Source organism: Protopterus annectens, chromosome 10.part0, assembly GCF_019279795.1.
Source record: "Protopterus annectens isolate FY-2018-M chromosome 10.part0, PAN1.0, whole genome shotgun sequence".
NCBI classification, from domain to species: Eukaryota; Metazoa; Chordata; order Ceratodontiformes; family Protopteridae; genus Protopterus; species Protopterus annectens.
The window spans coordinates 1716764887-1716784944 of NC_056744.1; the positions used below are offsets into that span (position 1 = coordinate 1716764887).

Below are 20058 nucleotides of genomic sequence, written 5' to 3' on the forward strand. Positions count from 1 at the left end.
GGGATAGAGAGACTAGAAAGGGTTGAGGAAGGATAAAAGGAAGAAGTTTGCAGGAACAGCATCTTGAAAAATGGTATTTCCAGAAAGATGTTAAGGTGAGACAAGTCCAGAAAAGTCCTCCAACTGCCTTCTTTTCTGGAATCCAGAAAAAGATATGGGGAGTATTTTGCCTGAGTAGATGTACCTGTGATACAGAAATGGTTGTCTGTGTGGCAATATGCCAGGACTGTCCCTCCTTTTAATTAGTGAAAATGGAAAGGAGACTAAAGGAGCAGATGTATGAGCATGTCGGAGACATCAGCATTAAGGACCCTTCCCATGCTCTGTACACAGACATTCAGAAGAATAAGAAACACAGCTTTAAGTTTTTTGTTATAATGCTTGTTGTAGAGGATAAAAGGGGAGGCCCTACTAAGGTTTGGCTACAGCATAAAGAAACTGAGTGGCAGATTAGAAATAATGCAGCTGGACTTTGGGGCTTAATGACCATATTTCCCTTCCAAGTGTTCTTAAAATTTAAAACAGTTATTAATTTCCTTTATCAATATTATTGTATTGTATCCAAATATTATGCAAACATATATGTATTTATGTGTTATATGTATATTTATTTACAAATAATTATGTACTTTTGATTCTTCCGGGTTTTACACTAGTTTTAAAGCTGAAGGGTTAAATGAGTTGGTTAATCGGGTTATAAGCCAACCAGTTGGAATCTGTATTGTTTTTTTGGATGGCTTTAAATAGTTGCTTGCTCTTTCACTGATTTCATACGGTCATGAAGTCCTGACATTTGGACAAAAGCACTTTGTCATAATAAAGTTTTCATCTTTTATTTAGTGTATTACTGGTTAATTTATCGATCTTTTTGGATGAGGTATGGTTGAAGTGAGAGCCAGTAATTTGTTGGTTTTGAAGCAAGGAAAAGTCTTGAATAAAAGCCTTTTCCTAGGTACTGTTAGGGCACCAGCTGTATGGTGCACTGGTCAAGAAGGTCCAGTAAGACAGGTGGAAGGAGATGACCATAAGTGGAAGGAAGTGGAGGAGTTCCCCTCAATGATGGAAGTTCCCTCTAAGACTTCCTCTAAGACATCTTGTAACCATGTTCAATGATGGAAAATACCCAGCTGTCTATATTGATGAATTCCCAATCTGGAAGGGACAAGTTAGTCTTTTTGACTAGGGAATTCTTGAATAAGGAGGGAGGAGGCTAGCAGAGAGTTAGGTGGATACTGATTTGTTTAGAAAAAGGGCATTTCCAAATCTGGAATCTCTTAATAAATTTTTCATAAAATCTTTTCTGGAGTTGTTTCCTGCCCTTCTGTGATGGCTTTTGTTCTTGCAGACAAAGAAGGAGGGCTTAGAAAGGTAATTTCTTTGATACCTAGGGAATGGCATGAGAAAAAAACAGTTTAATGTATTGCATCATTTTACCCTTTTCTTGCAAAATCTTTACAAATTCTGCTGCAGAAGGTCCAAATAAGAGTTTCCTGTGAAGGGGGGCATCCAAACACTTAGCAGCCATGGAATGGACCTCTGTAGTATCACAACTGCATCTAATAGAATGCCTTGTAACTTGTGTAGTTTGTTCAAACAGAAATCTCTTGTTGCTTAGTGTCTGAAGCCTCAAGGATAGCCATAGTTCTATCTAGTCCCTTAGAAAGGACAAGTGTTTTTGTCATTTGAGTTGGGTAATTTAGGCCCTTGGACACCAGGGTGACAGAGATGTAAACCTTTTTATCATACCTGACCATGGCCCTAATATCTCTGTATGACGGTAGCAGAGTAGCTGCTGTTAGAAGCTTAGTATGTTTATTAGGGGAAATAGAAAAGGCAGATGGATCCGGTACAGGGATTTTGTAGAGAAACTTCTTGTCCTCAGCTTCCTTGCGGAACTTATTCTGCTTCTTGGGAGCTGGAGGCTGGGAATCAAAATAATTAAAGGTGGATGCAAAAGCATCCAATAATGCTTCTAAACCTAGAGAAATAGGAGAAGGTGTAGCAACTCCTACCTCCAGCAAGTTATAGGATCTTTTTTGTACGTCAGTCAGCTGTTTGGGTTCCCAATCAGAATGTTGCATCAGTTTGCTGATAGCCTTCTTAAAAGAAACTTCCTCAAATGGGGGTGTCAGGGGACAAGGTGTCCTCCATCATCAGAGACAATCTGTTTAGGAGAATGAATTTGTGATGAGCATGCTAGGGAATCTTCATCTGAACCAGATTTATCCTCCCACTCCCCCTCAGATGAAGATTTGTATCATCTCTTCTGAGGGGAGTGGGGTAATGAAGTAGCAGAAAGAAAGACAGAAAGAAAGGGGGTTAACATGCAAAATTACATTGCATAGGCCCTGTGAAAATTCAATCCATTCCTTTTCTTAAGACGTCTGGGTAGGAAAAACATGTTTAGTTTTCCTAGGGGTGACATCAGCCCTCACAAAGTGAAGTGGGTCAGAGCTCTTTCAGACCTAAAAGTGGCAGACACCTCTTCCTTAAAGATTTGAGGTATGCCCTCTGGTCCATCAGAAATGATCATGTCAGATCCTCCTTCTCAACCGTATCAGTATGAGCAGTCTCATCAAACTTGTGAGCATTGGACACAATACTGGACTCTGGAGGCGTCATGGTATTGGGCGTCTGAGAAAGAGTTGGACGTTCCACAGATTCCTGCAGCATCTCAACAGGAACATCCAAATCAGAGTGGACAGTAGAAACTTCAGACCATATTTTCTTGAACTTCTTGTTAAGTGCAAGCAGGATGTCCAAGGCCAAGGGTTCTGCCATTCTGCTTTGTGCGAGACATTTCAGATATTGGGCCTCTTAGTACTTATTTAAAGATGAAAGAAATGTACAGAGTTTTATGAACAAACAAGTGGCAGACTTGATGGTTTTTGTAATTGTGTTCAGCCCCTAGAAAGAATAAACAATGGGAATGGAGATCCTTATAAGATATCTGCCTACCAGTCACACTTCCCTCTCTTATTTATTTTAACAAATATTAATGCAAGAATAAAGAGGGTTCCCCAACAGGGCACTTATCTGAATAAGTCTACGCAATGGGAGCAGCCTACAACAATGCAGAGAACAGAGCAAAATGGGCAAGTATCCAGTTCTTAGACTGAGGACTAGACAGTCTGAAGATCATATGTACCTGCATCCACAAGCTGATGACATCTGTCGGACGTAAAAGCACAAAGAAGGTTTTTAGCTTATGCCACCTGAGCATCAGGTTACCTTGGCAAGATGACCAGTCAGTGCTGAAACATTGCAACAGTTATCCAGTGAAGGACAGTTTTAAAAACTACAAGTTAAAATAAGTCAGCAATATGGTCCTGTGTCTGTGGCAGATTTCATGGAACTCTAGAGAACTGTCTACCCAGACCAAATTCTTTCAAAACTGAAAAAAATCAGAAGACATGAAAAGTCCATGTCTTCCATCACATCTACCTACTGCCTGATGATAAACTGTTTATAAAACTCTAACCTTAACATATTTACCAATAATTACATTATCTTGAGATACTGTAAAATGTTTATGTTTACAAATTTTCTCAAGTTTTGCTAAGATAAGGTCAAGGTCTGTATGAAACAAACTCATTAAATGCATCATTAATGAGCCCGTCACTTACCGCTGAGCTTGTCTTCAATATTAACTTCATGTTTGGTGTGATTTTTTTCTTCCAAATCACTCTGTGGCAGTTTATCATCATCATCAGCTTCTTTAAGGAGCTGTAATAAATTCCTTGGTGGGATTTTGTACCCTGCAAATAAAAACAATATATTTTTAAATGTTCTTGTTGTTAACCGCAGGTGTAACATGAAGAGAGTACACAATACAGCCCTGTCACATAAGGTTGGACTACATGTTCTTACTTGGTAACCATGTCTGCGTTTAGTCATTGTAATATGCATTACGTTCAGTCACAGTCTTCTGAAAGAATTACATCATATTCCATTTTGTTACAGTACAAAATGTTTGCTTTAAAATAAGGATTTAGTGCCTTTATTATTTTATGGCTAATACTGAGCCTCACATTTCTATGAATACCATTAAGAGAAGGTCCCTTCCTAGTCATATAACAGTTCAGTTTGTGACTATAAGAAACAGCTACTTAAACTGATAACCAGTAAAATTCAAGTTTTCTGAGGAAGAGTGCATAACCAAAACGAGTTAAGAAATATATATTTTTTTATTCCCTACTAAGTTGCTGGATTTTTGTTTTTGGGTAAGTTACGTTTATAATGACTTTCATATAGCAACATTAGTTGACGCAGTGAAACAATAATAAACTATTCAGAATCACTTAACTATATCAATCAAGCAAAAAAGATGGAGAAAGTGCTAACAGTCACCAGGAAAACAAAAGTAGAGCACTTTAAGGAGTGTAGTAGCCATGGCTTCTGAAGAAGTTCTGGTTGTACAGGATGAAAACGCAGTGTGTGTAGTGTTGGCGCGTTAAAATAAACTACGTATCCACTTTTAAAGCCGTGGTTACTACTCTCCTTCTTAACTATATCAATATCTCTTGTATCTCTCATATTTCTTATTAAGTCAATGTCTGGAAAAGACTTTGCCCATTATTAGATCCAGATGTGGGACAATTCTGAAGCCTAGCACATTACTGTTTGTAATGCATCCATGTATCAAATGACCTGTATCACACACAAGCCCAACACAGGGAAAACTCCTATATGTTATGACCCACATTTAGGGGTTAACATTTTCAGATAATCTATGCGTGACTGGGTTATAGAGTGTTGATTTAAACTGTAGTTCAGTGATACAGGTATACATTTGACACATCTCAGAAAAATTAAACAAAAGTGTACAAGGCACATCATGAAGTGTTACAATGTCACGCTGCAGGAAAATCACAGGTTCTAGTCATTGTTAAGAGACTAGCAAAAAAGCCTATATTCTGGCACTATGCACAAAGCGCTTCAAAATCAGAAAAAAGATAAACCTGTGTTACGTACTTCTGTAGTGTGAGGTACAACAGTAGCAGTGCCTTTAGAGTTGTGTAACATTTGTTACAGAACCCCTAAGTGCTGTTACAGTCCGGTATCAGGAAAGGGACTTTCCTTTAATCTCAATGGTCCCAGGATATCTGTCCTCAAATATCGGCAAAAGTTTACAGATATCAATCTGTAAGTATGTTATTTAAATTAGGGCAGTATTTAAAAACTGTTCCTGACTTTTACCTGCAATTATGTTTACTTGTTGTCTATGCAACAGCACTCGCTAAGTTCTTTTTTGCTTTCAAAGCCACTAAAGCACTTTGGCTTTTTTTTTCTGTGACAAGTAGTATATGGAGTAGATAAAACTCCATGCACTACAAAGCGTTATTATTGGGTTTCCTGATCATAACCCATTATGTGTTCTCAAAATGGATCCTAGCCTAGACTTCTCTCTTGAGCTTTGCTCTCAAGGTGAATTTCTTGGCATCCACATCTTGAATACGTAACAATATGGTTACGTCTGACTGTAACCTTCCGTGTTAGTGTTTTGCACATGGATTAACAAAGACCATAGAGAGCAGTTCAGTCAGCATCCTGTCCCTGGGGCAAATCCCATTATTGGAAGATGGGAGGGGTCCTGTAAAATAGTGTGATAGATTTTACAATTAAATATTTTTTTTATTTTACTTTGACATTTATTAAGTGGGTATGTCTGACTGAGCCTACGTCCATTTTCAGCAGTGGCACAGGGAGAAAAGCTCCATACAGAATACTTTAAAAAGCAGATAATAATACTTAGTACAAAAGGTTTAAATGCATGGTAAACTCAGATACAGAGGTCACATTAGACATCAAGAAGAATTTTTATCAGGGTAACATTTTTACAGCAATAGACGCAGTGAATGTCAATATGAACAATGCAAGGTAAAGCTAAAACAGAGGTTGGAGATCTCCCTTGTCACAGCATAATCTGCTGTGTGAATGCAACATTTACATTTGGGAGATAAGAAATATGCAAAATCCCTGAAGATAGTGTAGGACAAGGGCCTGTTATCATTGTACTTGGGATAGGCATAAAAGGGTAGCCCATACCTCTTGACCTGTAGACATCAAAGATCTGGACAAAGGCTGCTAAAAAGTAATTGCAACAGACCAAAAATCATGAAAATTAATTAGCATAAATTTGCCTACAATTAAGCAAATCTCCTAATTCCAGTGGGATTGTTGGTTACCCACTCAAAAACACAAGTTTAAAAAAACTGTGACAAATGATGGAAAACTGAGGCAGATTTTACTATGAGGTAAGCAACATGCCACTAGTACAAAATAATCGCCATTAACACTAACAGTTGTGCATCTGACAGATATCTAGTGTTAGTTACATTGTGAATTATACAAATAAGTATTTTTCTCACCTCTCTGTAAATATCTCAATAAACGTAAACTCAAAGGAATTTCTTGCTGTCAGGTTAAAGCTCACATCTTAGGTTCATAGGTGGTTACTGGGCTATTAAACCAAAGGTCTTTATAACCCTAGCTCTGTGTACCCAATATAATACTAGAGAAACCCAATATAAAGGATCTTGCTTAAACCCGAGATCTTAGCAATGACTGTCCATATCTAGGAGGTCATAGGTGAAAGCCCCAGAAGGAATATATGGTTTCCCACTCAGTCATCCAGGCTACATTTAAAACAGGGTCATAGAGGGGCTTTCTTTGATGTGAAATTATCTGATGTGCCTTTTTAGGTGGTATTTCAAAGACCTCTTTGGAACGGCACCCATGCAAATGGAGAATAGTTGCATAACCGCCAAATCATACACCAATACACTGTATGAACACGTACACAATTGTATGGATCTCATCATACCAAATAGAACCAAGACACTCTCCTTCAAAAAAGGAAGCCAATCTGGTAGTCCCCTGCCATAAACAAACTCTACAACATGAGGAGGAAACTGATGCGGAATAAGGTGAAGTCCCAAGACTGGAAAAACTCCCTTATCAGCCTCAACAAAAAGTTGAGATCTCTCATCAAATCCTCTAAAGCTAGCTATGAAAATAGAATTGCAGCAGATAGTAAAGACAACTACAAGACCTTCTATAGTTATGTAAAGAATCTCCACGGCAATATCCAGATTTGCTCTGAGCCACTGCACAGTGGTACCTCCTGTACTGAGCCAATAGATATTGCCAATATACTGGCCAACAGATTCAGTGCCAACTTTACCCCTCTCTCACCCCCCAAAGGACCAATCACAATACCAGTAGATTGCCAGACACCCAGTATTACTGCAGCACAGGTTAAACAGAACTGTCCAAGGCCATAAATGCAGCTTCTATGGGACCTGACAATATCCCTTGCTGTGTTCTACATGAATTACAGAGTGAACTGGCACCTCACCTGTGTGCCCTGTTCAATCACAACCTCACCTCAGGCTTTGTCCCTACCAAATGGTGCACTGCTATAGTCATCACTCTCCACAAAGGAGGAGCGACTACAGACCCTGGGAACTATCGCCCCATTAGCCTGACAAGTCTGATATGCAAAGCTATGGAACACATCATCATGGACCTAATAAACAAGGATATAGGGAATCTCCAAACTCTGGATCCCACACAGTTTGGTTTTGTGAAGGGTAGATCATGCCTGCTCAACTTAGTCAACTTCTTTGAGTCAGTCACCAGAGCTGTGGATGAAGGCAAGGTTGTTCATACATCCTACCTTGATCTGATCAAGGCCTTTGATACCATTCCCCACTCAGGAATCATAGAAAAACTCACTAAGCTAGGCATCCACCCCTATTTCACTAAGTGAATTGCTAACTGGCTCACAGATAGAACTCATAGTGTGAAAGTAGCTGACTCTAAGTCAGAGTTCCGACCAGTCACTAGTGGTGTCCCACAGGGATCGGTCTTGGGTCCTCTCCTGTTTGGTATCTACTTCTCAGAAGTCCAGTCCAACACAAAGGGACTATGGCTGACAAAGTTCACTGCCAATTGCAATTTGGGAGCCATTATTAACTCCCCAAGTGATGTTGACATCCTACAGAAAGGCCTCACTGAGACCAACGACTGGTGTCAGAACCATGGTCTTAAGCTCAATGCCAAAAAATGTGTCATCATCCCCTTTCGGAAAAACCCAGTTCACATGAACTACCACATCAATGGTAGTCCACTGAACACAGAAGGCATTATAAGAGATCTGGGAACACAGGTTGACAGCAAACTCTCTTTCGATCACCACACTGCCACTGTGGTCAGAAAGTCTCATTACTAAGGCTATTGCATCCAGGAAGAAAGAGGTCATTGTCTCCCTCTACTCTTCCCTCATTAGGCCAATCATCGAGTATAATGCCCAAATTGGCATGTACCTCACTAAACACCTGCAACAACTGGAGAGACTGCAAAAGTACCTCACAAAGAGGATCCTAGGTGTTTATTTGTCCTATATGAACAAACTAAAAAAACTCCAACTATTCTCCATCTCATAACGCCTACTTAGAGGCAATCTCTGCTTGACTTATAAAGCCATGTCTGACCCAGCTCTGTTAGAAATGATACATCTAAAGAAATCCCAATCCCTCTGCACCACACACTTCAGAGACCTCAGCCTCATTACCACAATCAAAAGAACGTGCTGGAGGGGCAGGTTTATAACCCAGAGACTGCCCGTGCTATGGAACAGACTTCCCATACATGTCAAACAGAGCACCTCACTGGCCCTCTTCAAGAGAAATCTTGATGAGTGGATGGGAAATAGAAAATTCACCCCAGGGATCACTCCAGTCTCTCTACTCAACAGAGGCACTGGAAACTACGGTGGGGTGGCACAATGCCAGGGTAATCTTATGGGCTAGGCTTGTAAAGGCTCCAGGACCATTAGCCTAGTACACACCTATAAACTGGTAACCTATTCCATAGGAGTGGCAACCTCTGAGAGACATAGCTGTCTCTCCAGCAGGTCCTATTTATGTCACAGGCCAGATTAAGGCCCCTGGAGCAGGTGATCCTTGTCCCATTTGACTTGTGGATGTGCATAATTTCCATTAGGTTTGGATCAGAGATTGCTCTGTAGGCCAGGCAAAAGTAGTCTGTATGCTACTGAGTACAGTGACAGTGGCTTAAGTCTGTCAATGTATGACATTTGCTGGAGACCCTGAATCTTCTTGGTTAAAATGTCTGAGGTCTCTCAAGTTGCTGCAGGTGCCTGGTATGGTACAAACCAAAGGGAGCATTGTACTCAATTACTGGCCTGATGAGAGTTAAGCACAGGGGTGTTATGATCTCTTTCACTCTTGAGACAATGCTTTTGCTAATGAGGTGTATGATGTAGTATGTCTTCCTTACCACAGTAGGCACATGGAGGTCAAAGTTTAGGCTACAGTCAACTTGTGTTCCCAAGTCTCTCACTACTGAGTTGTTACTTGGGGTATTATTTATATGATAGTTGGCAGGGATATTGTTTTTACTGAAGGTGATGATAATGCAGTTTTTTTTCAGTGAGTTTGAGTCCATGGCTTTGGTACCAATCATTGGTGTGTGTAAGCTCCTCTTCAAGTGTATTGACATAGTTTGTGGAGTCAATGATTGTACCTAATTTGCAGTCATCAGCAAACTTAGTCAGCCACAACCCCTCTGTTTTGGCCTAAAATTCTGAGAGGTATATTCCAAATAACAGGGGCCCAGCACTGACCCCTGTAGAACACCACTGGTGAGAGGTCTGCTGGTTGAGGTAAAGCCCCCAACTTTGACCGAGTGTTATCTGTTAGTGAGCCAATTAGTAACCCACCTAACAACATATGGGTTGATATTCAACTAGGAGAGTTTATCAATAAAGTCTGAATGTGGGATTGTGTTGAAAGCCTTGGCTACATCATGGTAGACTGTTTGCATAGATTTGCCTTTGTCTATGGCTCTGGTGACATTTTCAAAGAAGTCCAATAAGTTTAACAGCATGACCTGTTTTTGACAAAACCAAACTGTGTCAGATCAAGGGTTTACAGATCACCTATATCCTTATTTATAAGGTCCATGATGATTTGTTCCATGGCCTTACAAGATAAGGCTGGTTAAGCTTATGGGTCTGTAGTTCCCAGGGTCTGTTGCTGTACCCCTTTATTAAGGGGGATGGCGGTTGCCATTTTCCATTTAGCAGGCTGTGGTTGAAGACAGTAAATAATGAAGTTGCTAACTCATGTTTTAGACAATTTAAAAAACACAACCTGGGATGCAATCCAGTCCCACAGAGGCTGTGTTTATAGCCTTAGAGACAGCATTAATGATTTGTTCCTTGGAGATACATGGTGGGGGAGATGTCGAGGGAATGCTTTGTGGAATGTTTGGAGAGGAAAAGGGGGTGAAATGTTTGCCAATCCTGTCAGTTAATAGGTTAGCTATTTTCACAGGATCAGTGTGTGCAATGCCATCCACAGCTAGTTCAGCGCACACCTGGATCTTACTGGTTGTAGATGTAGCTGAAGAATTCGTTATGGTTATACTTAGCTATGGTTGTTGTTTTTTTTTAATTTGCCCTTAGAGGATTTTACAAGTTGTCTTATTTGTTTGGTCAAGCAGAGGAGAGTGTTCTTCCAGTGCTGGGACCTCTCTTTTTTATTCTTAGACAGCAACTTCTTCCTCTTGTTGTATAACAATGTCCACCAAGGAAGCTATTTTTTTCTTGAAGATCTTGTTTTGATCCTATCAGGTACAGCTATGTCAATACATTTGTATAAGTGTTTGTACAGGGCATTTGTATACACTTTAGTATAGTTGTCACTGCCATCTGTGGGAACAGGAAATTGGAAATTATTTATACCATCCCTTAGGAGTGTATAATTAGTTTTGGTGAAATTTTTAGTCTGAATTCACCTAAGTGGGTGTTCATGTGTTAGAAGTACTTCAAATGTGACTGAATTGTGATCAGATTTAACCAGTGAGGGTCCTATACTTGTGGTGGTGCAATGGTCACCCATGTTGGTGAGGACCAGGTCTAGAATATTTGAGCCCCTTGTGAGGCTGCATACTATTTGTTATAGAACATTAGTGTTGACAAAGTCCAGGAACCTTTGTGTGAGCATGTTAGTACTTGTATAAGTTTGGTAGTCAGTGGAGGGATAGTTAAAATTGCCCATGACTAGAGTGTTTGGTTGTAATTTGACTGACTCAAGTAGGTCCAAATAAGCAGCGTAGGTATCTTAGTTCATTGAAGGGGGCCTATAGCTAATGAGAACTTGAAGGGGGGGGGTCTTACCCATAGTTATTTGAAATTGGAATCATTCTGTGGAGTTTTCCTGTCTAATCAGTCTAGAGGTGTATTTACCTTTGATGAAGAGAGAAACCCCTCCTCCTTTGGTTCTCACATGTTCATTTTGCTGTCTGAAAGTTCATAGGTTCATAGGTTGATACTACACTATTGGCCCTAGGGCCTATACAAGCCTAGCCATAAAAATTCTTTGGCTGTTTCTTCCCACAATATTTACTTCCCTGGACCCCTGTCTAAAAGGGTGACTGACGTTATCCCTGGGGTGAACTGGGTACTGTAAACAGGGTCTATACTAATTGGGTGCTCTATAAATGGGTCTATACTACCGGGGTTTCTCTAAATGGTGTGAGACTGTTGTAGATTTGATGGTTTTGGGATTGCTTAAAAGGCAAAAATGCAGCTGAGGTGCTCAGTGAGCAGCCAAGTGCAGTTTAATAAGTATGGAAGGCATTGTAGCCTTGCAAGGCTGGGGTACTCTCTGCAGCCCTGAACCAAGTTTCTGTGACCGCACAGACATCATCATCCAGGGACAGAAATGCTTCTAGAAAGTGTAGTTTCTGATTTAAACTCCTGGTACTTAGCAGCATAACCTTTAATTTATTTGCAAGTGATATTTTTCACATCGGAAATTTTGTTTTTGAGACCCTTGCTAAAAAAGGCACTATGGCCGAGGCAATTGCCTTAGCCATTAACCAAAAGCCTAGAGGTGACAGAGGAAGACCATCTCTGGCAAAGCAGTGTGGTCCATCAACCATGTCTTCCCAGCCTGAGAGGCACTGGATCCCCTTAGAATGACACCAGAAACTAAGCCAATTGCTGAAGTCAATCATTTTTTGTTTATATTGTGGTACCATCCTTGGAGGGGGTAGAATGCTGCTCAAGGCTAGGAACATACCTGCCTGGGACACACATTCATAGAGCACAATCAAGTCTCTCTTTGTACAGTCCAGTGAGGTACGTCTCAAGTCATTCACACCAACATGAACTATGACAGAGTCATAACAGTACTTGTTGTTGGGAGACTTGAGCACATGTGCAATCTGATGAATCCTGGCACCAAATAGACAGCTGACCATAGCCTTCTCCTTGTCCAGCCTGGTGAGTGGGACATCTGTGTGCCTCATAATGGAGTCACCTGTGAGTAAAAAAAATTGGTTTAGATATGCTTTGTCTTAGGGCCTTATTTAGTGAGACACTGGTGCTTGTGTTTTTGTGTGTACTGAGTGCTGTAGGTGCTGTATTAGGTATAGCATGTTTGTGTTTGGAAGATCTCTGGTGTTTATGTAGGTTTCTGGTGAGTGCCTCTGTGTATGATGGCTTATGTGCTGAATGCATGGGTTGCATAGGAGGTGTATGTAGTATGTGAGCTGACAACCTGTTGAGTGTTACTGTTCTGCGCTTCACAGATCAAGGATTCTAGATTCTTGGTGTGGATGCATCTCTCACAAAGTGTACTTGTGTGATTTAGGAGTAGAGGGTAGCAGTGTACATGAGGCAGTTGCTACACTGCCTCGGGATACCCATGTCAATCAAACTGGTAGGAGAAATGAAGAGAACTAACCCTCCATGATGCTCGGTTACATCCAGTTGTCACAGTGGGGAGACAAAATGGAGGGGTGCTGTAAACAGGGTCTATACTAATGGGGTGCTCTATAAATGGGTCTATACTAGCAGGGTGTCTCTAAATGATGAGAGACTATTGTAGATTTGGTGGTTTTGGGATTGCTTAAAAGGCAAAAATGCAGCTGAGGTGCTCAGTGAGCAGCTAAGTGCAGTTTAAGGATTTCTCGGCTGAATCTTGGGCAGCTACTAAGGGAACATTTATCTACTGATTTTTTTGCATCTATAATCACCAGTGGTTACCCCTACTGCATGGTAGTGTGCAATGGTGCACAGAGGCACGCTACATGTAAACAGATGAATACAGCAGAACAGTGACTGTTTGTCTAACTCTGTGGAGCTGTGTTAAAACAAGTGCAAATGCGGGGCTATGTAGCAACAGTTAGCAAACTGAATTGCATAACTTAACCAATAAAAAAGCTCAAAACTGAGCCCTGTACCATCAGCCTTGAATCAGATGAGTCCTAACTGCACTCTCCTGGCACAAGGGTGCAGGGGGGCCCACACCAACAAAAGATAGCTTGGTTTACTGCTCAATTTAACAAATAGAACCAGACTAAACAGGTATGAATGTAGTCTATGCTACAGCAGACAAAAAGTGCAACAAATCAGCATGAACAGCAAGAATACAGTTAGTGCAAAATACAGTATAACATTTTACTTATGATTAATAGAATGCAACAGATTCCTTGGATTGCACAGATGAATACAGCAAAGCAGTGGCTGGTCGCCTAACTCTGTGGAGCTTTGTTAAAACAGTGAGCAAACTGAATTAAACAATTTAACCAATAAAAAAGCTCAAAAATGAGCCCTGTGCCGGCTACCTTCACTCAGATGAGTCATAACTGCACTCTCCTAGTACAAGGACACATGGGGTGGGGGCTCTCCAACAAAACTAACAGAACCAGATTCAGCAGGTCTGAATCTTGTCTATGCTATAACAGACAAAAAGTGCAACAAACCAACAAGAACAGTTTAAAAAAATACAGTTTAACAGTGCAAAATATAGTATAAAATTCTATTTATGTTTAGCAGAATGCAACAGATTCTGTGGATTGCACAGATGAATACAGCACAGCAATGGCTGGTTGCCTTACTCTGTGGAGCTGTGTTAAAATAGTGAGCCAGAACAAAACTGACTGAACATTATATTAAAGTTGTACAATTTCCGAGATATGAAAAGCTGTTTAACATGTATTAGAGAAAAGTATAATTCTGAGTTAGTGTTTATTATAACAAATGACAGTACAGCTTTAAAGACTTTAACTGCTCTGACTTGTGCTATTACAGAACACTGCTTCAAGGTAAGTACCCAGGGCTGACTACATATAGTACAGTTTTAGTGGAAAACAACATTCCTGGGTAGACAGCTCCCTTAAGACAGACAGACAAACTCACACATTATAACTATGAAGTAAAGTAGCAAATGACTAAGGGATCACATAAGGACTGGTATTTACTACTGGGAAATACCACTAAACTGGTTACATGGAAGGTTACAGAACTGAGGAAACTGGACTATGAAAGTCTTTAACTAAGCATGTCAAAAAATGAAAGAAAACACAGGAACAGCTAGCACAAGCTACCATGATGAACACAATGGCACAGGGCGCTACTGCACAATGTAATTAAATAAGCAATTATTACTGAATAATGACTCACTGCTGTGGTGTAACAAGGACATCATACAATTTTCGTAAGACTTAAAAAAAGCAGTTAAGCTCACACAAGAAGTACTTCCATTTGTAAAAATTATCTGCAAGCTTTTCAAAATTTTAAACCTAAATAAAAAAAACATATTTTAGCGCTCAGACCCCATAAATAAAACTCCTGACTTTTTGTTTTGTAGCCCAGACAAAACATGCTTGACTGTCGATGTAGGTGCTCGAGGGGCCATGCAGGAAGAAGGGAAATGAGTGTCTGAAGCCAGCCCATTTATCCTGGAGGGAGGGGAGGAGGAGAGCAGCATAGGCTCATGAGATATACGGCATTAAGAGTGCCAAACTCCATGCTGCAGAAAAAATATCCTGCTTACTGCAGAGACTGCTCACATGCAGAAGTGTGCATGTACCACCAAGGTCAGCAACTGGGGAGCTTCCCAATACTGCTGCAGGGGGACGAGGGTTATGGCCCACTCCTCAGCAGCAGTACAATGCTGCACCAGGGTCTTCAATCTCCTCGCTGACACTAGATGAGGGCCAGGCTAAGACTGGGGGTGGCTAAGGCAGGTCTAGTAGATGCAAAGAATGAGGAGAGGAGATGGCGTCAGCCAGTGGTCACCTGCAGGGAGGAAATAAACAGATTCTATATTGTATTTATAGGAGCACAGTTATTTAATGGGGGGCTTACAGACATCCTAAAGTATGTTGTCTAATGATTTTCATCCAGTTGTTAACTTTTGGCTCAACAGTAAAGTTATTCCAACACAATTTAGGGTGAATGTGTACAAATTTATTTGTTTGGAATTTGACAGAGAATTTGGAAATTTTGGGGAATGCGATATGACGTTTCGGGTAAATGTTGATCTTATGTTGTAAGACTAGGATACTTTGAAATCAAATTTACTCACTTCCTTAGGTTTATATAAGAAAAGCTACAAGTAACTACATTTGCTCAGTTCCTAAAGGTGTTTATAAAAAAAAGAGGGTACAACTAACTAAAATAGGTTTTTACAGGTCTACAATCACAACTAATAAGATTCCAGAATGATTTACTGTCAAGGAATCAAGGGGTGAAATAAATGTATTGGCTCTAGAAGCAAAACTCATAAAAATATTAAATTTGACTATGTGAAAATACCATGAAAATGATCAAATCTAAGTGTGAGCCTATTAATGGAAAATATTTGGCCACAAATTTGAGGAAACAAAAGATGGAAAGGGGGACACAGAGAATAGAATATATTGACTCAAGAAAGCTGGGAAAAGTTCTAACAAGTTAAAGGTTTTTAGAAGCTACTTTAAAAAAGTATAAGGTAAAGGTCATGTTGTTGGCAACAGAGAAGCAGAGATAGAATTGGGGACTACCCTGACTTTAGCCAGATGATGTACAAATTATGTTATGAAAGTTCAACAGACATGAAATATAGCAAAGTTTAAATGCATGTCTGAGGACAGGACACCGGAATAAGAAAGTATTCCTCTAGAAGTTTAAGATTTAAAAACACATTTATGCTAAACTTTACAAAACTGACAAATGAGATTTTAAGGATTGGAGACTACACAATAACCTGGGTAGGAGGCAGTAACATGCAGAGGTGACATTGACAGAAGAGTGTATGATGATATGAATTCTCAAGTATGTCTCCATTTCTTTTCTGAAGAAAACAGCAAAATGGCTTACCAAATTCCTGTCTTTGTTGGTACATACAGGTCAGACTAGGGTTCTGCAAGAGCTTCTAAATATGCATGTAATATTATAATATATATTACTTCAAAAACACAAATTGTTATTGGAAAGTTCTAATGCCAAAAAAGCATTTGATGGGGGACAGGGTATTCTCATTCACAACATTAAAAGTGAATGGCTTTCAGAAGGTATTTAGTATGTTGTTACAGTGTCTGTACAATGGAACAATAAAGTTAAATACGGAGCTTTCAGTCCTTTCCTAGTTTTAGAAAGACTATACGGGACTGTCCATTGTCCTCCCTCATATTTACATTTTGTACTGTGCTGTTTTTGAAAGGGCCATGGTAATGTAGGGGTTAGCATTGTCGCCTCACAGCAAGAGGTTCTCCTGTTCAATTCTCGGCTGGAGTGCCTTCTGTGTGGAGTCTGTCCTCCCCGTGGTCAAATGATGTCTAAAGACATGCAGGTAGGTGCGTGTGTGAATGGGTGTGCCTTCTTTGAAGGCTGGGCATCGGGCTGGCAACTTGGCACCATAAAAAATCCACTGCTAATCATTAGCAGACCTGAGTTCCACTGTGGCGACCCCCAACCGGGATAAGCCGAAAGACATACATACTGCGCTGTTTTCGAAAGATCTAGGCATGCTCTCAAAAGAAGGTCAAAGAATAAAAAAATTAGTTGTTCAAATTATCCCCGTACATAGATGACCTTAACATTTATTAACTTGATCCAGACATGGATTTGGATATCATTTCTAACGAATTAGCAACTTTTTGTAACTTATCAGGGTATGACATTAACAGCTCTAAAACTAAAGCTATTAAAATCATCAATTACTCCCCTTTGGATAAAGTGATAGATAAGTATCGTTTTCTATGGCTGCAGGTCCAGTTCACCTATTTAGAGGTTAAACTATGTCATACATTACATGGCACGATTTCCCAGATGTACAGTGATATTACTAAAAAAGTTTTTTTTTTTTCTAAGATGGAAAATATATTAATAACTTTTCAGAGTCCAAGAACTTCCTTAGCTTATATTGTTACTGATCATTTAAGCAGCTAAGGGAATACTATCTCCCCAAAGTTGTTTTGACTAAGCTTTACAAGAGGGCATTGTTATTCAGGGAAAGGGGGTGAAGGAAGCCCAGAATGGCATGGAAAATTAGTACTCTAAGATCTGGAAGGATGGGTGTGACTCCCAATTAAAACTTTACACTAAAACTGTAATTCTGATATTGTTTTGCAACTTAAATGACAATACATACCAGACTGTCTGGATAAATATGTTTTTGAAGAGTACAAAGGAATAACGGGACTATACTGTAAATTAAATTGATGACTTAAGCAGGATACTACCATGTCCTCTTACGTTAATGTTTTAGTGAAAGCAGTTTGATGGGCATTTAAGGAGACAGACAGTTACACTTGGTTACTGGTGCCATTACATGCACAGTAACTTCAGTACTGGAGACCGTGGAAGGGTGACGTTACCAGATCAGATATTAACACAATACTTAGTATTTCGAGAAGGACTATCTCAGGATAAAAACTTCTTGGACTCTGGTCAGTTTGTACAAAAATTTACGCTGACTTCAGATACATCGGAATCACATCAGAGTTTTACAGGGATAGCAAGCAAGTTGAAATTCCAGCACTTTAACATAGCGGCCAGACTGGAAGTAGCCAAGTGTATTAGACAGTCTGAGGATAAGAGCCGTGGAAACAGGCATACAAGTGTAGTTTTGTCCTTGAGATAAACAGAGACAGACAAACACAGACTAATAGGAAAGTAAATTACAAACTCAAATTCCAGAGGAAACATGGGTGAATATGCTGCTGATACCATGCATTGCTATGGAATCAAGGCACTTGAGTTTTATTTTAATTTTATTTTATATTGCTTTATTTATTCATTTAAGGCAGTGCCTTTTTAAGTGTTTCTATACACCCTCTAGATTGGCAGATATCAATGTAGGAAGTAACAGTGGATACTGGAGATGTGGAATAGGGGATTTAAGAGACAGGAAAAAAAGAAACATCTTCTGGGGGCAGTACAACTGGAGGAGTTGTAAGATGTTATTAGTAGAACATAGTAAACTACGACATGACTAATGCTTGCAATTTACTTGATTACTTTGAAATCAGGAGGAGAATTAATAAAGAAAACTCATTATTGGATCCTGTAATGATAATAGCAAGGAATGCAGCTACACATAAGTGGAAATGGTGAATCCACTCACCATAAAATAACTCGCTCAATGAATGAAAGACGTATACAAGCTGAAGATGTAAATCAGAAATCCTAGATTAAAACAGAAAGCACTAAATACGTGGTCCTGCTGGATTCTCGAGGTAAGGAGTTAGCATTAAGTCGTAAAGGCTCCTGGATTAACTGGTGTTAGATAATTGTATAAGGCTCTTAAGTAAATTAGAAAATTAATCAAAATTTGAAAATCAAATGGTTGTATAAAATTAAGTCAAAGTCCAAGTGATCTTTATTGTCATTTAGACTCCACAAGGGTATCCTAAACAAAATTACGTGCATCAGGCTGAATAGTGAGATGACAATTACGCACATACAAATTACATATAGCACATGCAACATACATAACATTAACTTTAAGTTAGAGTGCTATTTACTACATACTAATATAAATTACTATGCAACAGTTTTTAACAGCTGAGTGATTGATTATTGCACATTTATTGTATACTTATTTTCTAATATGTTAGAAGAACTAGCAGTTAAATACTGTACTTGACTGACATTGTAAATAGATAACTATGAGTGAGCATCTCATAATTTCTATTGCACCATAATGATTTGACCGACACAAGACCTTGTCAATGACTAACATTCCTGAGATTGCTTCCAGAGTTCAAGAACCTAATCGCTTGTGGGAAGAAACTTGTCCTGAACCTGGTTGTTTTATAGCACATGCTGCGGTATCATCTGCCAGATGACAAGCTTGAAAACAGACCATAGGCAGGGTGTGTAGGATCACTGGCTATTTTCATGGCCCTGTTGTAGCAACGTGTCATATTTAGACCATGTATCGCTGTGAAGTTGGAGCTTGTTATTTTGTCAACGACTTTCCCCACCCTGTACAGGGCTTTTAGATCTGCAACTGAACAGCTCCTATACTACACTGTGAAGTTGCTCATTTGGATGTTTTCTATGACCCTCTCTAGAAGGTGATAAGGATGGAGGGTGGTAGATTAGCTTTCCTTAACCTCCGCAGAAGATGCAGGCATTGGTGTGGTTTCTTGAATATATGACTGGTGTTTGGTGACTGTAGATCAATGTGTGTGTATATACACCTTTAAGAAGCTATCCAAGGGCTTGCAGAAGTGTATAAACACTGAGCACGTGCAAGCCTGACTGCCATTTTGTAGTAACCTGTTGAGATGTAAGCATGTATGTCTGTAAAGTCTGTCTGTTAACCAGTTTGTTTGTATTTTATGATGCTGCTATCTATCCTGATGTGTTTCTATGTATTAAAGCATCTAAATTAAATACAGTGACCAGGATAAGTTCTCAGCAATGTGGACTCCCTGGAATTTTGTGCTACTTACCATTTCCACCCTCTCCATTAATCACGAGTGGAGAGTGAGCTGGATGGTTTCTCCTGAAGTCTATTATGATCGCCTTGGTTTTGGTGACATTGAGATCAAGATTGTACCTAGCACACCAGTCAGTCTGTAGAGTCACTTCTTCCCTGTATGCTTCTTCATCTTCATTACTGATGAGGCTCACAACTGTGGTGTCATCCCCAAACTTGATGATATGATTGGTATTAAATCTGGCTATACAGATGCGAGTCAGAAAACATTTTTTTTTTTTTTTTTTTTTACATCTAGCTGAGG

General features: G+C 39.7%; 1 protein-coding gene across 1 annotated transcript in view; it reads right to left on the reverse strand.

Moving 5' to 3' along the window:
* Positions 1-20058, reverse strand: part of LOC122814466 (zinc finger protein 845-like) — a 158823-nt gene that overhangs the window by 16516 nt on the left and 122249 nt on the right. Inside the window, exons 6-7 of the mRNA XM_044087046.1 lie at positions 19768-19998; positions 3627-3758 (exon numbers count right to left, since the gene is read on the reverse strand). Coding sequence (XP_043942981.1) covers positions 3627-3758; positions 19768-19998 — 363 coding nt within the window. The remainder of the gene's footprint in view (positions 1-3626; positions 3759-19767; positions 19999-20058) is intronic.